At 45.4% G+C, this 17,306-nt stretch overlaps 1 protein-coding gene across 1 annotated transcript in view; it reads right to left on the bottom strand.

Annotated features, from left to right (window-relative positions):
• Positions 1-17,306, bottom strand: part of ARHGAP21 (Rho GTPase activating protein 21) — a gene marked incomplete at both ends in the record, with an annotated part of 142,686 nt that overhangs the window by 52,465 nt on the left and 72,915 nt on the right. Inside the window, 3 exons of the mRNA XM_080717184.1 lie at positions 7,871-9,755; positions 11,056-11,085; positions 16,877-16,931. Of these exons, the coding sequence (XP_080573310.1) occupies positions 7,871-9,755; positions 11,056-11,085; positions 16,877-16,931 (1,970 nt within the window). The remainder of the gene's footprint in view (positions 1-7,870; positions 9,756-11,055; positions 11,086-16,876; positions 16,932-17,306) is intronic.

Raw genomic sequence — 17,306 nt, forward strand, 5'->3', positions numbered from 1 at the left:
TAAACCACAGAAGGTACCCCCTTTCCTGAGGAGATGCTGGTGTTGGCCTTGTCCATTTGCTCCCCAGAGCTGACACCCTTGTAGATATATGAGTATTTCTATGAGAAGAAATCTGAGTATGCTTTTTCCCAAAGCCTATTGCTGTCATATACAAACTTATATGCACACACAATAACAGCTAATAGTAATGCTAGGTACTACTGTTACTACCTAGTAACACTAGGTAGCAGCACCATGTTAAATACTTTACATGTATAATGATCAGAACATGGTAAAAGTCTTTCCGTCACCTCAGATGTTTATCATTCGTGTGGAGTGCGCTGAAATACATCTCTTCCAGCTATTTTGAAATATATATTATTAACTACAGTGACCCTAGTGTGCAAGAGAACACCAGAATCTACTTGTAACTCTGACCCATAACCCCCCCCCCCACTGTTACTCCCGTCTCTGCTAACCACAATTTTCCCTTCCACTTCCATAAGGTCGACTTTTTTTAGGTTTACCCATATCAGTGGTATTTGCATCCTTTATAATAAACTTTCACTGCTACGTTAAAGTCAGAAAAAGAAAAGCTACATATACTTTTAAAATCACATAATTACTCATTAAGAAACTATACAGCTAAATCCAATTCATTTTTGCTCTGAATATATGAAAGCTTTTCTACTCTGTCCTCATCTTTATCTCAGGCAGATCGTTTGCATTAAGACATTAATTAATGTCTTAGGAACTACTGGAGCTTGCTAGTATCACATGGTGTGAAGTGAATCATAGTCAAAGAGCCGACTTTAAAAACAAGGCCTTCATCTGCTTTTTCACTACGAGACCCACAGCTCTGGGTACTGAAGAGAAGGTAAAGATACTGAAGCTGTAATTACTGGCGTTCAGTGCCATCGCTACCTCTTGGCCTGAAGAAATATATGCTAAATAGTCCAGAATTTTCTTTTACTTTTGGAAAATAGTGTTTTCAAATGGAGGTAAATCACTAATTCCCACCGATAACATATTTTACATAGTTCAACTTGGAGTTTTCTTAGATGAAGAATATTGAAAGTTATGTTTATATTAATTATTCATGTCTGGAAATGTTTACTGCATTTTTACCAATTATTATTTTAAAAGGACATCTTCTTACAGATTTAAAAAATCTAGAAAAACAGAAGTGTATAAAAATCAAGCATAAGCCGGGCGTGGTGGAGCACGCTTGTAATCCCAGCACTTGGCAGGCTGAGACAGGAGGGTTGCGCAGGTTCGAAGCCAGCCTCAGCTACTTAGTGAGACCGTTTCTAAATAAAATATATATATTTTAAAAAATAGGTCTGGGAGAATAGCCTGGGTAGAAAGGCCCCCGAGTTCCACCCCCAGTACCACCAAAAAAAAAAAAAAAAATCAAGCATATTGTGAAATTAATGCATAACTGTAATGGGGTTACCTTTCAGACACCAAACATAAAAAATGTAAGATATAAAGAGCTTTTTTATATAAGTAAGAATCACTAACTCTCAACAGAAAAAATGGCAAAGCACACAAAAAGAGTCTAATAAAAATGCAAGGAAAACTGGAAATCTATTACATAATAACCAATTAAAAACAAGACGAAGCTGTGATGTGAGATTGTGCTTCACCCGATAAACAGATAATTTCGCCTCAGGACGGCTCTGCCCCACTGTTCCTCTCCATCTCTGCGAGGTGACTACGGAAAGCGCTTCCAGCTCCATCCTCGCCTCTGGCCAGCGGCACTGCCCGCACGCTCTGCTCTCCCAGGCCTGCCCAGTCAAGCCCGCGCCCGAGTCTGCGGTCAACAGGCAGGGTGAACATGGCCGTCGGGACCCATGAGAGTCAAGGTATGGACAGTGAGAAAACTGGTCTTCCTTTCCCCTTCCCTGAGGAGTGAGGATTGAAAATGTCAGTCGAGTTAACAGTGTCCATCGTTGCTGCCACGTGAGACAAAGTATCTGGGAATGGAGGGGGCGAACTAAGGAAAGGACTCCCAGCGCTGATGCTGTCTCTTGAATTTCTAGATCCGGCCACACATGGAACCAGGTCTACCCCAGAACTTCTGACCTGCAAGCCAAAGTCACTTTTTGGCAATGAGATAATCTGAAATATTTTATTATTGTTTACCAAGGAAATGAGATAAAAGTGGGATACATGGAATGAGACAAGGAAGTCCACTCTTAACACTTTTACTCAACACAGTACTGGGAGTTGTGGCCAGGACAGTTACAGGCCACCCAGACTGGCAAGGAAGTCAAGTTACACTGTCCTTGTTTACGGGTGACAATCTCGTATGTAGATGACCCTAAAGATTCTACCAAAAAAAAAAAAAAAAAAAACCGTTAAACAAATTAAATGAACTCAGTAAAGTAGCAGGATACAAAACCCACCCCATGTCTAGAAGCACCCCATCTGTACTGACCACCACCCCAGCACAGGAATCAAGGAAGTGGAAGATTACTGCACTGAAGCCATAAAAGACTGATGGAAGAAACTGAAGGTCCAAATGGATGCAAAGACGTCCTGTGTTCATGGGCTGGTGGATAAACACCAAAATGTGAGCACTAGCCAACGTCATCCACAGATTCAATGTACTCTCTGCCAAAATACCAATGCCGTCACAGAAGGAGACCCATGCGTTTACAGCCAACTGATCTTTGACAAAGGTGCCAAGACACAAACAGTCTCCTCAATGGATGGTGCAGGGGCAACTGGGTATCGCCGAGCAGAAGAAAGAACTTATATCTTTCACCATACACAAGAGTCACCTCAAATGGATGAAGGACCTAAATGTAAGATATGAAACGAGTAGAAGAAAACACAGGAGAAAGACTCCATAATGAATTTGGGTAAGATTTCTTTTTACAAAATAAGTCCCTTCCCCACAGGCATCAAAAGCAAAAATATACAAACAGGATTACATCAAACTTCAGAGCTAATGCACAATAAAGAAAGTAACCGACAGGAGGAGACAAAATGCTTGCAAACTACACACCTCACAAAGGGCCAATACTCAAACACGTAAGGCACCCAGAGCCAAAAGCGACCTGACCGAGAAGTGGGAAAGACCTGCAGAGGCAGTTCTCAAAGGAAACACAAACTGCCAGCAGGTGTATGAGAAAATACGCAACACGTCACGAATCAGCAGGGATGTGAACCCAGGTCAGAGCCGGCTACCACCTCACTGCTGCTGGAGGCTGCCATCCAAGACGCCTGCTGACAGCTGGGGTTAAGGCTGCTCTTCCACGCTGATGGTGGAAGACAGATCAGTACTGCAGCTATGCAAAACAAGACGAGGCTCCTCCAGTGTAAAAAAAAATAGCTACCGTGCGATCCAGGGAAACCCACTTCTGTGTATATATCCCAGGAAAATGAAATCAGTATGTCAGAGACATCTGCATGCCCAGGACTATTCACAAGAGCCAAAATATGGACGAAACCTAGGTGTCCAACAGAAGATGAGTGGGTAAAGAAAATGGGGTATATACACCCAACAGAATATCAGGTGACCATAAACATGAATGAAATTTCTGTCACTTGCAACAGCGTGGGTGAGCTCAGCAGGAAATTGTGTTGAGTGATGGACAGACAGCACCGATCGCCATCTCATGCCGATCTCAGAGCAGAGAGCAGAACGGTGGCGGCCACAGGCGAGAGAAAGCGGCAGCGGGGCCCAGCAGGGCCGGTCCACAGGCACCGAGTAGTCACACCAGAGGATAAGTCCTGGGCTTCTGGAGCACAGCGGGTAACTGCACCTTTCAAAATAAACTGGGTATTTCAAACTATCCAGGAAGTAGGCTTCTGAATGCATTTTTCACAAAAAATGATGACCATGAAGTGCTATGATTACACAATGTATACATATTTCAGAACATTACACTGTACCCCATACACATGTATAATTATCTATCAATTAAAAGTAAAATAAAAAAAGAACATGGAACACAGTACTTTTTAGCTCCCTTTGACCATCAGCATCTCTCCTCATAGCACCTAGTATCTAGTGCTGTAAGTTAGAGCCCAGAGAAAACAAAAGAATTTTTCTAAAATAAGCTGAGTTAGGAGATTTCTCAGAACTGACATAATTACTCCAGAAAGAAGCACATAATCAATTAGTTTAAATTTTAGAACTGCAGCTGAGAATAATTTCATATAATTAAGTGAAAGTATCAGAGTTTTTGGCACAGAACGTGAAAGAATAAGTTCCTTGATATAATTTTGCTTTTTCTTTCACTCCTAGGAAAGGTAATCCTGCTTCCTCCCCAAATTACATCGCAAAACGTTAAGGTACGTTAGCATTATAATACCAGTTATTATTTCAACAATGGAGTCGGCTCTTCATTTTGAGAGAAGTGGTGGTGGTGCGTGGCGCACACACGTGTAACTGTAACACTCAGGAGGCCGAGACAGGAGTCTGCAGGTTCAAGAGCAGCCTCGGCAACTTAGCCAGACTCTGAGCAATCTAGCAAGATCCTTTCCCAAAACAAACAATAAAACGTGCTAGAGATGTAGCTCACGGGCAGAACTCCCCTGGGTTCAGCTCCCAGCCAGTGCCACCCCGATAAAAAGAAAAGAAAGAATAAGGAAGAGCGGTGAATTTGTATAAATTGTAATAGTGACCACCATAGAATTACATACGCAGTTCTGTAACAGCAACAACAGCTTATTTATATCCTTTCTGTCAAAAACATGGAAACTCCTACAAGAACATTCACTGCAAATGGCCTGAAAAGCCCACCTGCACTCGTAAAGCTTTTGAGAGTTTCACTGCCCTTAAAAGAAAAAGAGAACAGAATAAATGCCACTAACAGATCTGCCTGAGAAATGCTAATAGGAGATGGACGTGGTGGGCCATTTGATATCCCCAGGCCTGGGAGGCAGAGAAAGGAGGGTCGCGCAGGTTCAGAGCCAGCCATGCTGGCTTAAGAGAACTTGTTTCCAAATAAAAAATATAAAAATAGGTCTGGGAGTGTAGCCCCGAGGTAGAAGGGCTTCCAGGAACCCCAGTACCACCGGAAAACAACAACAACAACAACAACAAAAGACATTCTAATATGATACATGCCCCTTTTTCCCCTAAGATATACAGTCAGTTTAAATCAAAGGAGGCAGACAACCAGTACATAAAGCTAAATTTTTTTTTTTTTTTTTTTTTTTTTTTAACAACGGGGTCTCCTCGTGTTGCCTGGGCTGGCCTCAGACTTGTAGGTAGGCTAAGTGATCCTCCTGCCTCGGACTCCCAGGTACAACTCTTACTACTCCAATACCATACAGTTATAATGTTCTTAGAATGGAAATATGCCACTGTCCTGATTGCCTATGAAATACAGCCACAGGTGGTAGGAAACTTTATGTATTGAAAAAGAAATCACGAGCTAGGCATGGTGGTGCATGCATCCCAGTACTTGGGAGGCTGAGACAGGAGGATCGCAGGTTCACAGCTAACCTTGGCAACTTAGCAAGGCCCTTCACAACTTAGTAAGACTGTTTCCAAATAGAAATAAAAGTGGGCTGGAGTTATAACTTGGAAGGAGGATGTCTCTGGGTTTGATTCCCAGTGCCCCCCCCAAAAAAAATTAAAGAATCATAAAGTAATCATTATTCTTCAGTTACTTTTTTTTTTTTTTTTTGCAGTACTGGGGATGGAACCCAGGGACATTCTACCTCCGAGCTGCACCCCCAGACCTATTTTTTTTTATTCTTTATTTTGAAACAGTGTCTAAGTTGCGGAGGGCCTCATTAAGTAGCTGAAGCTGTCTGTGAAGTGCAATCCTCCTGTCTCAGCCTCCCAAATACTGAGATTACAAGCGTTGCCCACCAAGCCCGGCTTCAGTTACTTCCGATGATGTATTAAGCTCCATCTATGAGACGATTCTGCTGAGCTTGGCCTTAAGAATGTAGTTACGCACATGACTATGATTTTGGTTAAGATTCCTCACAATGTTAACAACTTGAATATATCATACTTATACACATTAGAAGTGGAACTTTTTTCAAAAGCTGGTTTGACAGCATTACCTGACAGTCTAACAGCTCAACAGCTTTATTTTTTCTAGAAATGACTACTCAGAAATAAGTGCTCCAGGAGAAGCACATCACACTGTAACGCCCTGGAGAGCTGTTCATAAGCCCTCGAGGTGCCCGCGTGTGTGCCTGTGTGGCAGGGGAAGGCCCCTGGGCCACCCCATTCCGGGGGTCCTTGCCACAACGCACTCTATACAAACCCTCAGAGTTGTGCTGTGTAATGAAACCCAATCGAGCCGCCCTGTGTCCCCGTGTCTGCTACTTACTAACTGTGTGCTTTTGGGGAGCTATCTGGTCTCCTTAGATGAGCATGGTATAAGGACATGCAGCAGAGACACAAGAAGATAATCCTAAGGACGGAGCCATGTTTGCAGACTGTGGCTCAGAGCTGCAGAGGAATTATGAGAACGTACATGTGTGTCACTGGGGACTGAACCCAGAGGCATTCTGACTCAGAGCTTCACCAGCCTTTTATTTTTTATTCTGAAAGAGTCTTGCTGGGTTCCTGAGAACCCCACGAAGTTGCCGGGGCTGGCCTTGAACCTGCGGCCGTCTCTGCCTCCCAAGTACTAGAACTGTGGGTGTGAGCTGCCATGGCCAGCACTTTTGCCGTATACTCAGCCAGTATCTTGAAATGATCACTCAGCCATTATTTCAACAAGTACTTACTACGTGCTTTGTTTAACTGTCAGGGAGTCAAAGGGAACCAAAGCTTTAAAAGCTTTGTTCTTCAGAGCATTTTAGTTTATAGAGAACTACGTGATAAGACACAAAACAGCTTCTGCGGATGTTGGGGCTGAGGGGCGCAGCCGCAGATGGATGGAGCAGCGAGGAGGGGTGGTGCTGTGGGCGGGGTGAGGAGAATCATGTGAGCTGGGAAGAAAGCGGGCTTGGGCGGGGAGCAGCAGGACACCGCCAGGCTCCTGAGAGGGACCTCGGTGGGAGGCAGCCAGCTGGTGTCTCCGTGAGCAGGACAGGCGCTACAGGCTGTGGCACAGTCGTGTTTAAATCTTCTGGGTCTAGCTAAGATTGATCCTAAGACAAAGTAAGTGGACAAGAAAAGCTTGTTTTTCTCAATCCAAGTTGAACTTGCAAAGAAATAAGCTTCAGAAAGTAAAAGGCCCTGTTAGCTGGGTGTGGTGGTGCACACTTGGAATCCCAGTACTTGGGAGGCTGAGACAGGAGGATCGCAGGTTTGAGGTCAGCCTCAGCTACTTAGTTAGATCTTGTCTGAAAATAAAGAATAAAAGGGGCCAGGGAGAGCCGGGTGTGGTGGCACACACTTGGAATCCCAGTACTCGGAGAGGCTGAGACCGGAGAACGTGGGTTCACGGCCAGCCCCAGCTACATAGCGAGGCCCTTTGCAACTTGGTGAGATCCCATTTCTAAATAAAGAATGAAAAATAGGGCTGGGGGTGTAGCTTGGAGGTAGAATGCCCCTGGGTTCCATCCCCAGCACCACAAAAAAAAAAAAAAAAAAAAAAAAAAGAAAGGAAGAAAGGAAGGGAGGGAGGGAGGGAGGCCCTTTTAAAGGAATGGTGTTGACTAAGTGCCAAGGCTGCCCGACGATGTGTTTTCCGGTTCAGATGGATAACAACTAGTTACAACTGGCTTGTTGATTCCTTCAGCCCCAGATGTGGGAGTCCGTTTCATCAAAATTAAAATTGAGAGAGATACTAGATACAAGTTTTTTTTTTTTTAAAGGAAAACTGGTACTAGAAATAACCTGGAAGATGAAAATTTGATGGCTCTGCTTAAAGCACAACTTAGAAAATTCACAAGAAATGCTTTAAAGTCACAGTGCAAGGTCTGTGCCCTAGACCCTAAGCCGGTGACTGGCGCTCACCTATGAATGGGATGGACGCCAGGGAGTCTCCGGGCGGGCTGGAGCTGGAGGCCTTGCGCTCCTCCATCCTCTTCATCTGCACCTCTCTGCGTGCGTCGTTGGGCAGCCAGCAGGTGGCGTCCGAGCTGGCCTCCTGCTCACTCACCGCCAGGATGTAGGACTGGTGCCTCAAGGGCTGTGGTGTCTGGCGGCCAGAGGGCGGCTTTTCTCTCAGGGTGACCATTTCTTTATTGTCCAAAGCATCTGGCTGCTGGGTTTCCGCCTCTTCTAAGCTGAGGTCTTGAGTCCGTTGGGTGACAGGTAATTCTGAGCCGGAGGGGCCCAAGCTCTCAGCCCCCGGAGGGCCGGGCTTGGCAGGGCCTCCGCGCAAGGAGGGGGCCTTCCCGGGCTCCCCCTGGGGCTCGGGGGCGCTGTCGGCCCTGGGCCACGGCTGCTTACTCAGCAGGCTGTTCTGATGCAAGTGGTTTACTGGTCTTTGGTCTTTGACAGAAACCAACGAGTTTTGGCTGAACGGTGGTTTTGTGACGTGCGCAGAAGGAGCTTTCAGGGAATTACTTCGGACTTTCACAAGAGGAGACCTGTCTTGTGAAATGGCCCGAGGCAGTGACATCCCACCAGCAGTCTGAAAATTCTTACTGGACTGCAACATTTTCAGGTCTGGGGGGACTTTTTTAAACTGTGCCGAAGAGCCCACTCCTCTCCCATTCACTCTCCTGGTGTCAGAATGAACGCTTGGAGCCACAGACAGATTTGAACCTCGAAAAGATCTGTGGATTTCCTGCTGCCTGGGGCGTCCATAAATACCTCTCCTGTCATCCTGCTCGGTGAACCCGCTCCACTTGTAAGTCTGTTTCCGCTCCCCGTTGGAATCAGGAGTTGGACTTTCGGAGCTGACGCTTTCCAAGGGCTGTCCCTGGCCCTCGATGTAATCCCAGGAGCGAGTTCTGTGGCTGCTGAAGCCGGCAGGAGGGGACGTCAGGGCGCCCTGAGACGCGCTTCTCGGGCAGTACTTCATGAGCACAGAACTTTCCAGTCTTTCCTGGGACACGCTGCGCTGCCGGATCTGAACGCACGGAGGCACGCGATCGTGAGAGGTGCTGCGGCGTCGTACCTGGGAGGCGGTGCGGGCGGGCACCACCTGGTTATAATCGGTCGTGCTCTGAGATGCTGCTCTTAAACTGTCCAGTCTTTCTTGAATTGTCCGGCAGCCCATGTGCAGCCGTCTGTTATCGATATACTCTTTGTAAGTTTTGTAGTTTTTCCAGTCTATGTGCTGATGGGGGTTCGGGGAATAGTGATTAACAGTCACAGAAGGGGAATCCACGGCCGGAGACCTACTGCTTGAGATTCCTTCTGAATGCCCACTGCAGTTTCCAGATTTAAGTAAAATCCCAGAAGGTTCCAATGACCTGGAGCCTGCGGGCTGATGGACCAGATGGGCAGTGGGCACCGAGGACGGCGGTGACGTGGTCCTTGACACTGTTCTGAAAGACGCCTGCTCGCCTGTGCCATACCTAATTTCTTCGGTTCTATGCGAAGGACCTGTACGGTCGTTTCTATTGGATAATAAGTCTACAACCTTCTCAGAAGGCACAATGACAGTCCTCACACTCTCGTTGCAAACACACACGGCTGTGTTTGACTTGACGACATCTGCTGGTGACGGAGGCACTTGTATTTCCATCCTGTAGGCCCTGCCGGGCTGGGTCAGGACGGGCGAGCTGCTCTGCTGTTGGCTGGACAGCGGGTCTGGAGGAGACGCCTCGGCGGGCTGTGCGGGGGCCGGCGGCGGCCAGGGGTAGCAGACTGGCGGCGGTTCAGGTATGTCGCGGGCATTGCCACTGTAGGCTTCGTTGCCTTTCAGGTAGGCATCTTGAGAATATGCCTGTATGGAAATGAGAAAAGTATCATTTTGAATTCGTAAAAAGAACACCAGCAGCCGCGTTGCGGTTCACCATTTTTATCACTCGGCTCTACCCTGTTCCTGAACAGCACTAACTAGATAGCACACATGCAAACACGACGTAAGAGAACTCCACAACTAAGACAGTACCGCAGAAATCAAATAAATTGTAGAATCTGCAACAAACCCAAGTTACAATCACTTAGTGAAAAACGTGAGACACATCAAATGCCCTCCAACCGATTAGACATGCCACATTGCTTCTAAAATTCTTCCCATAATTTTCAAAAGTCGACAGGTTAAATGGCTGCTTAATAAATCCCAGCAAAAGAAGATTCTTTTCTTTTGCCAGAGAGAAGGTGAAAATATTAACAATCTTAACTAAAGCACCACTAGAATTAAAAATCACATATATTTATTGAAGTGTCTTATCAATTGATCATTATAGAATCCCTATAATACTTTGATAAATTAAGGCCTTCAACATCCATGCGAAATGTTTTAACTTTTAAAATAAGAGAATATGCATGTTTAGGAGATTAAGAACATGTTTTCACAAAAATATGAAAGAAGTTAATCCATCTTTCTGCATATTATTTTCATTTTTTTATTCTAGGCTAATGCAAAATTATGTTGCATATATTTATTTGGTTTCTTTTACTTATTATAAAAAGACATTTCTCTATTATTAACAGGCATGCATGCAGTTCAAATTATCTTTTACTCAAATATCTGTAAAATTAGTAACATTTTTTAAAATTTAAGAGCAACTGAAATTAACTGCACAGACTTGACAAAACAGAGCTCATCCATGCAACACAGGACTATCTTCAGCATGAGACAGTTCGGTGTGGTAACACACCTTGTAATCAAAGCAAGCTTAGCTCCAGTCTGTCCTTATATGCTGTCTGTGCATTAGACAGCTCGCACAGGTCAAGTGCAGCCACAAACACAACATACCAGCAAAATGCTAGGGAAAAGGAAGGGGTAGGACACTTAAAAAAATACCGAAGCAGATAAATATGAAGCTTTAATGCCAGTTATGCACAGGATACAAAAGAAAATCAAAAAGGTAAAAAGAAAGAAAGAAAGAAAGAAAGAAAGAAAGAAAGAAAGAAAGAAAGAAAGAAAGAAAGAAACATCACAAACACTTTCTGCAAATTAGTAAGATTAACACTATGGAGGGATTTCTGTAAGCAAACAGTTTTAATAGGTTGGCTTATTAAAAATCTCTATAAAACATGCCTTAAAAGCAGGGAAATGGCCACTGTGCATTTCTTACCAGTGCCGTGACATCCTTTGTAAATTGGAGCTAGCAGAAAAGAGGAAAACATAGTAGAAGCTGCTTACTGGTATAAAGACAGAATCATGTTGCCATATTGATGCTGCAAACGGCAAGCTAAAAATACATCTATACTGACTTCTCTGGAAGGTACCAAGAGAGGAAACGGGCACTTAGGCACAGAGAATAACTTCAGTATCCTTTTGAGCATCTTTTTCTCGGGCTTTATCTGGTGCTTATTTGATTTGTCTGCCTCTCCTGAAAGCAAAACACGCCTGGTGACACGCGCCCGACGGCTACTTCCTTCCATCGGCACCGCTGTCCGAGGTGTTACAAAGCCTCCCTTCCACACAGCAACACTCATCTCTCATTTCCCTCGGCTTCTTCCATCTCTGCTTCCGATGACGAAACGAAAGCTCTATTATGCACTGAAAACAGGACAGCCTCCTCCTTCCCCAGTAAGCCGGGGCACAGCCACAGCTGTCAGCTGACAACAGCCTCCTCACACTCGGATGTGGGTGAAAAAAAAAAGGCTGTCTGTTAAATAGGATTCACTCAAAAATTAAGGTTTTGGACTATTTCATTAGTTCATGAAATAACTACTGAATATCCACAAAAACATGACTTCCAGAGTAATTCTGCAGGACGCAGCCTGAGGAATTACAGCTTAAGCACATAACAAGCCTGAGCATCTCATACTTTGAGCAGAAATACAACCAGAAGCTGCGCTTTGCCTCTGGGGCCGTGCGTGGACGCGACGAGGCTGCTCTGTTCGCTCTGATGGACCCGGCCTGGGAGAGCAGCGGGCGCGGTGTGCAGAAGCTCCTGCCGGGGCTGCGGCCTCACTGACGCTCAGGCAGGTCACTATCGCCAGCCGTGGAAGGCTGGAGCTCCCGGGCTTCCCAAGCTACTCCTTGGTGTGCGTCACGGACAAACTTGTCCCCCGGAAAGCCTAACACGATTAGAACATACGCCTAGGAATTGCTAGAACCAGTCATTTATGTTTTGAAGGCTTGGATTTATTTTTCTGTTTTCTACATATATATTTTAAGATACTTTTATTGGTGCAATGTAGTCTCACATCACTCTATTAAAAACTTTTAAAAATGTATGATCCCGGTATCTATATGATTCCTATATATAACTTGTTTTTGTGTTTTGTACTAGGGATTAACCCAGGGGCATTCTACCTCTGAGCTACACCCCGGCCCCCTCCTCTGCACTAATGGGGGAACCCAGGGACTTCCCTATGTCGCTGAGGCTGGCTATGAACCTACGATCTTCCTGTCTCAGTCTCTCAAGTACTGGGATTACAAGTGTGCACTACCATGCTTTTTTTTTTTTTTTTTTTTTTTTTTAAGAGAAAGTAGTAGTTGTGGCAAATTTGGAAAATATGAAAGAAACCTCCAGAATTCCAACCCCCTACTCCGGGCAGGACCACTTTCAATCCATATTTGACAGATGCATTTTAAAGCAAAAGCTATGTTCATTATAGAACATATGAAGGAACTGCTTTCAAAGTAATCCTAATAAACCTAAGGAAACACTTTGGTTGAATCACATTCTGGGTTTATATCCACATGTGTGTGGAATGGCAGAGCGTGGCCTCAGTGAAGAGCGGACACCGCCTGACCTCAGCTCCCGTGCGACTCAAGGCCGGCCTCAGGAACATCCTTGCTGTCGCGGCCCCTGCAGCAGTGCTCTCTTCCCTGGACAACCAACTGCGCTGCCTGGTGTGCTGTGGCTTCCAGAACAGGCTAGAAATGCTCTCACCAAACACCAGCCCTGCCCAAGACGCTCCCCCGGGAGCCGGCCCTCCTGCGCCTGTCTACCTCATCCGAGGGAGGGTCAGTGGTGCCCATGTCCACCTGTCGAACGAGGGGGTGGGCCTGGGGTGGCAGTCGTGGTGGCGGGGCCCTCATGTGCAACCAGCGCCTCATCCCAAGGCCTCGGCCTTTCCACCCAGCCACGGCAGAGCCAAGGCACCGCCCCCAGAAGCCGGCCATCCTTGACACCAAACCCGCAGGACTGCACCTCCAGAACCACGAGGAGCGAACCACTGTGGTTACACAGCAACATTCCATAGGGGAATAAAACCCTTTTTTTTGTCTTTTTGGAAATGAAACAAGAAGTGCTTTTTACTTTATAAAAATTCCTCAAAAATATGGAGATATATATATATATATATATATATATATTAGTCTAAAATACTATAATAAAATGCTGCCTAATGACGATAGTAAACAATGAAGATGCCAAAGACATACTATTACCAGCACTAGTTTAAACACAGAACAAATTATTCCTAATCATACTTCGCACCTTTAAGGACTAGCCCATTATCACCCATAAATTCTGAAATCTCTCATGAGACCCCTTCCTCTTTAGAAGTCAGGGTTCCGTGCAGGCCCAAAGATGAGCACAGCGTGTCCAGAAGAGCTTGGACAGACTGGACTTCAGGACAAACGCACGGACAACACGCCTGCTGGAGCCCAAGCCACACAGTCAGGGCTTTCCCAGAGCTAAGTGATTTTTAGGTAGCCGTAACAATGTTTATGCTACTTTCTTTTCTTTACAAAGAATATTCACCCTCACAGGGACAGATGGGTCTTTATCTTCTGAGTAGCCAATTTAAGATCAGTGTACCATACTTAAGTACTTCTAAAGACCCTGAGAGGATGTTTTAAGTCTAGAATCTATGCCAGAGACCCAATATTTCTCGAGTTTTTAAATCCCAAATTCTCTTTGTGTTTTATAGCAATTCTAGAAAATGACCCTTATAGATATTTCAGTGAAAAAATTTATGCTGAAAAGTTGCTACATCCTAATGCCCTTCATAGAACAATGTATATTACTTATAATTACACATATATTACTTTGATTCATACTGAATGACAACATTAAACGTGAATAAGGGAAGGTTTAAAAATAAAGTTTCCTTTTATCATTGAGAGCATGTTCTTTTAAATTTCTTAGGATTAAAATAATTTAAATGACGTGTTTTAAAAATGACTCTGGGATGGTAGCACAGCACATGCCTGTAGTCCCAGCTACTTGGGAGGCCGAGAAAGAGGATCACAAGTTTGAAGCCAGCCTGGGCAACTTGATGAAACCTGTCTCAAAAAAATAAGGCATTGGGAGGGGGATATAAAGTAGCTCCGTGGTAAAAACAAACAAAAAAAAGAAAACAAAAACGCTGGGGTTCAATCCCCAGAATTGAAAATACTTTTGTTACCGTGTACCAAAACCCTTTACTGATGAGCTATGAAGATGCATATTTATGTCAGTTTCTGAATTAGTTTTTTCCTGTGCACAACACTTTGTAATTTACTTTTACTTTAAATTTATTTAATGTAAATAAATATAACACAGATCAATTAAACTAATTTTCCACTGATCAGTAGAAAAATGGTTCCTTCCATTGCTTTAAGTGGCCTGTTGCTTTTCATCGATATTTCACACAAGCCAAATCCACAGCCCTGTATTTGATTCCTTAGAAGCCCAGTGTGGTGACATCTTGACATGAGCACACCAACAGCACCTTCACCCTGGCAAGGAGCGAGGGCACCAGTCAGTCCCGCACTCAGCCTGCAGGTCCCAGGAGGAATCCAGCCGCCCACTCGGCACCAACCGCAGCACCGCGAGCGGAGCGCTAGTCAGCCCTCCGAGCGCCGGCCTTCCCTGTCCACCTCCCCATCGAGAGCTGCGCACTTAGGAAGGGAAGTTAGTTTCCTATGTAAAATCGGCATTCCTTGAAAACACTGCATAGATCTCTGTGGACTCGAGTTACTTCTGTTTCACACGTGAGTGTTAGGATCCACCTCAGAGACAAACTTGTAAAAACTATACACAGAAACTTAAGACCTTCACTGAGCTGAGTTCAAAACAAGTTCCCTGTGTTTCTTGAACTTAGTTATAAATAATAAGAAAAACTCAACTAGTCACTAAAAGGAATTTTTAAAAATGCTTCAGTGTCATTTAAAAAACACTTCCTAGCTCCAGCTGTTAGCTCAATGTGTTACTGAGAGGCTTTTGAGCAGTCACTCAATCTGCAAAGTGAATTGACAGGATTATTGCCTGGAATTAATTGTTTATTTTTGTCACCTTTTTATTTTTAGAATTATTTAAGCTAAGTAAAGGAGTGTTATAGTTAGATATCAAATGTTCCCTAAAGAGGCCATTTATCAATATTCAGGGTTGATGTAACTGAGGCATGAGGGTTGTAATCCCAGAAGGGGATGAATCACTGGAATGGGTTTACTGGCAGGCAGGCAGGCTGTGTCTGGGGGGGCGGTTCCTGGGGCGTGGCCTTGGAGAATGTATGCCCCATCCCTGCCCTTGTACTGCCCTGGCTCCGGCCCTGTGATATAAGCTCAGCCCAGGAGCTCACCCCCTCCCCACTTCCTGCCCCCAGGAGCTCTCCCCCTCCCCACTTCCTGCCCCCAGGAGCTCTCCCCCTCTCCACTTCCTGCCCCCAGGAGCTTTCCCTCCCCACTTCCTGCCCCCAGGAGCTCTCCCCCTCCCCACTTCCTGCCCCCAGGAGCTCACCCCCTCCCCACTTCCTGCCCCCAGGAGCTCTCCCCCTCCCCACTTCCTGCCCCCAGGAGCTCTCCCCCTCTCCACTTCCTGCCCCCAGGAGCTCTCCCCCTCCCCACTTCCTGCCCCCAGGAGCTCACCCCCTCCCCACTTCCTGCCCCCAGGAGCTCTCCCCCCTCTCCACTTCCTGCCCCCAGGAGCTCACCCCCTCCCCACTTCCTGCCCCCAGGAGCTCTCCCCCCTCTCCACTTCCTGCCCCCAGGAACTCTCCCCCCTCTCCACTTCCTGCCCCCAGGAGCTCTCCCCCTCTCCACTTCCTGCCCCCAGGAGCTCACCCCCTCCCCACTCCCTGCCCCCAGGAGCTCTCCCCCCTCTCCACTTCCTGCCCCCAGGAGCTCACCCCCTCCCCACTTCCTGCCCCCAGGAGCTCTCCCCCCTCTCCACTTCCTGCCCCCAGGAGCTTTCCCTCCCCACTTCCTGCCCCCAGGAGCTCCCCCCTCTCCACTTCCTGTCCCCAGGAGCTCTCCCCCTCCCCACTTCCTGCGGCCATGCCCTGAAATATGGTCCCTGGCTTCACATGGACTGAACCCCAAACTGTGAGCCCCCAAACTGTGAGCAAATAAATCCTCTTTTCTCTAAGTTAATGTGGTCAATCTTTAGGTTATAGCTGCAAGAATGCTGACAGATACAAGGAATTAAGTATTCCATTAAACTTCTTTCTTTCTAAAAGTAAGAATATTTGCATTAAATGTTAGTTGTTAGCTATTCAGTTTCCTTTCTTCTAACACATTTTCCCCTTCAACTGTAGACTCCATTCATGGTGAATAAAGCTTTGAATGGAATGAACTGATGCTGTTAACAAAACTGCTGGGTTATTTGAAGGCACGCATATTTATGAGAAAACTAGGAAATGCCTTTCATAAAAATTCTATGCTCTTATTTTTTTAAAAAGATTCTAGGTTCCTAGAAATAAATACAATTTAACTCTGAACTCTGGCTTTTGGTCAAAGAACTACCTAGAATACAACAGTGGCCCAAACTCTAGAAATTTCACACTAAATGACAGCATCAGGGCTTCAGTGTAGTCGGTAAGACATTCCCACATCCTTAACTGCGAATAACGGCAACGATCCTTATAACACGCGGAGGCTCCTACACTCTGCAAAATGCGCCAGGGGCTGTTGTTTCTAGAACCTTTTCCCAACTCAATTCACCTCTATATCACAACTATTTTATTAACATTCATGACTAGGAAATAATTCATATTTGAATAAATAAAACTTACCACTTGAAGAATGTCTTCATCTTTTGGCATCACACTGAGTTCCAATGTTGTATCACTGAAATTGAACAAATGCAAATACAGTTTTAGGGGCGATGAAGATGTATGAGAAAGCCTTAGAGAAAAAATCATTAACTCCGAAATATATTTTTGGTGGTTCTGGGGACTGAACCCAGGAGCAGTCTACCTCCAGGCTCTACCCCCAACCCTTTTTTATTCCTTATTTTAAAATAGGGTCTCATTAAGTTGTGGAGGGCCTCACTAAGAGGCTGAGGCTGGCCACGAACTCTGATCCTCCTGTCTCAGTGTCCCAAATACTAGGATTACAAGCATGTGCCGCCATGCCTGGCTAACTCAGAAATATTTTAAAAACTGTTTCAGAGTTTAATTTTGTCTTTTAAAAAAGTCTTTATAAGACCAAATCATTAGAAGA

This window comes from Muscardinus avellanarius, assembly GCF_963383645.1.
Source record: "Muscardinus avellanarius genome assembly, chromosome: 20".
NCBI classification, from domain to species: Eukaryota; Metazoa; Chordata; class Mammalia; order Rodentia; family Gliridae; genus Muscardinus; species Muscardinus avellanarius.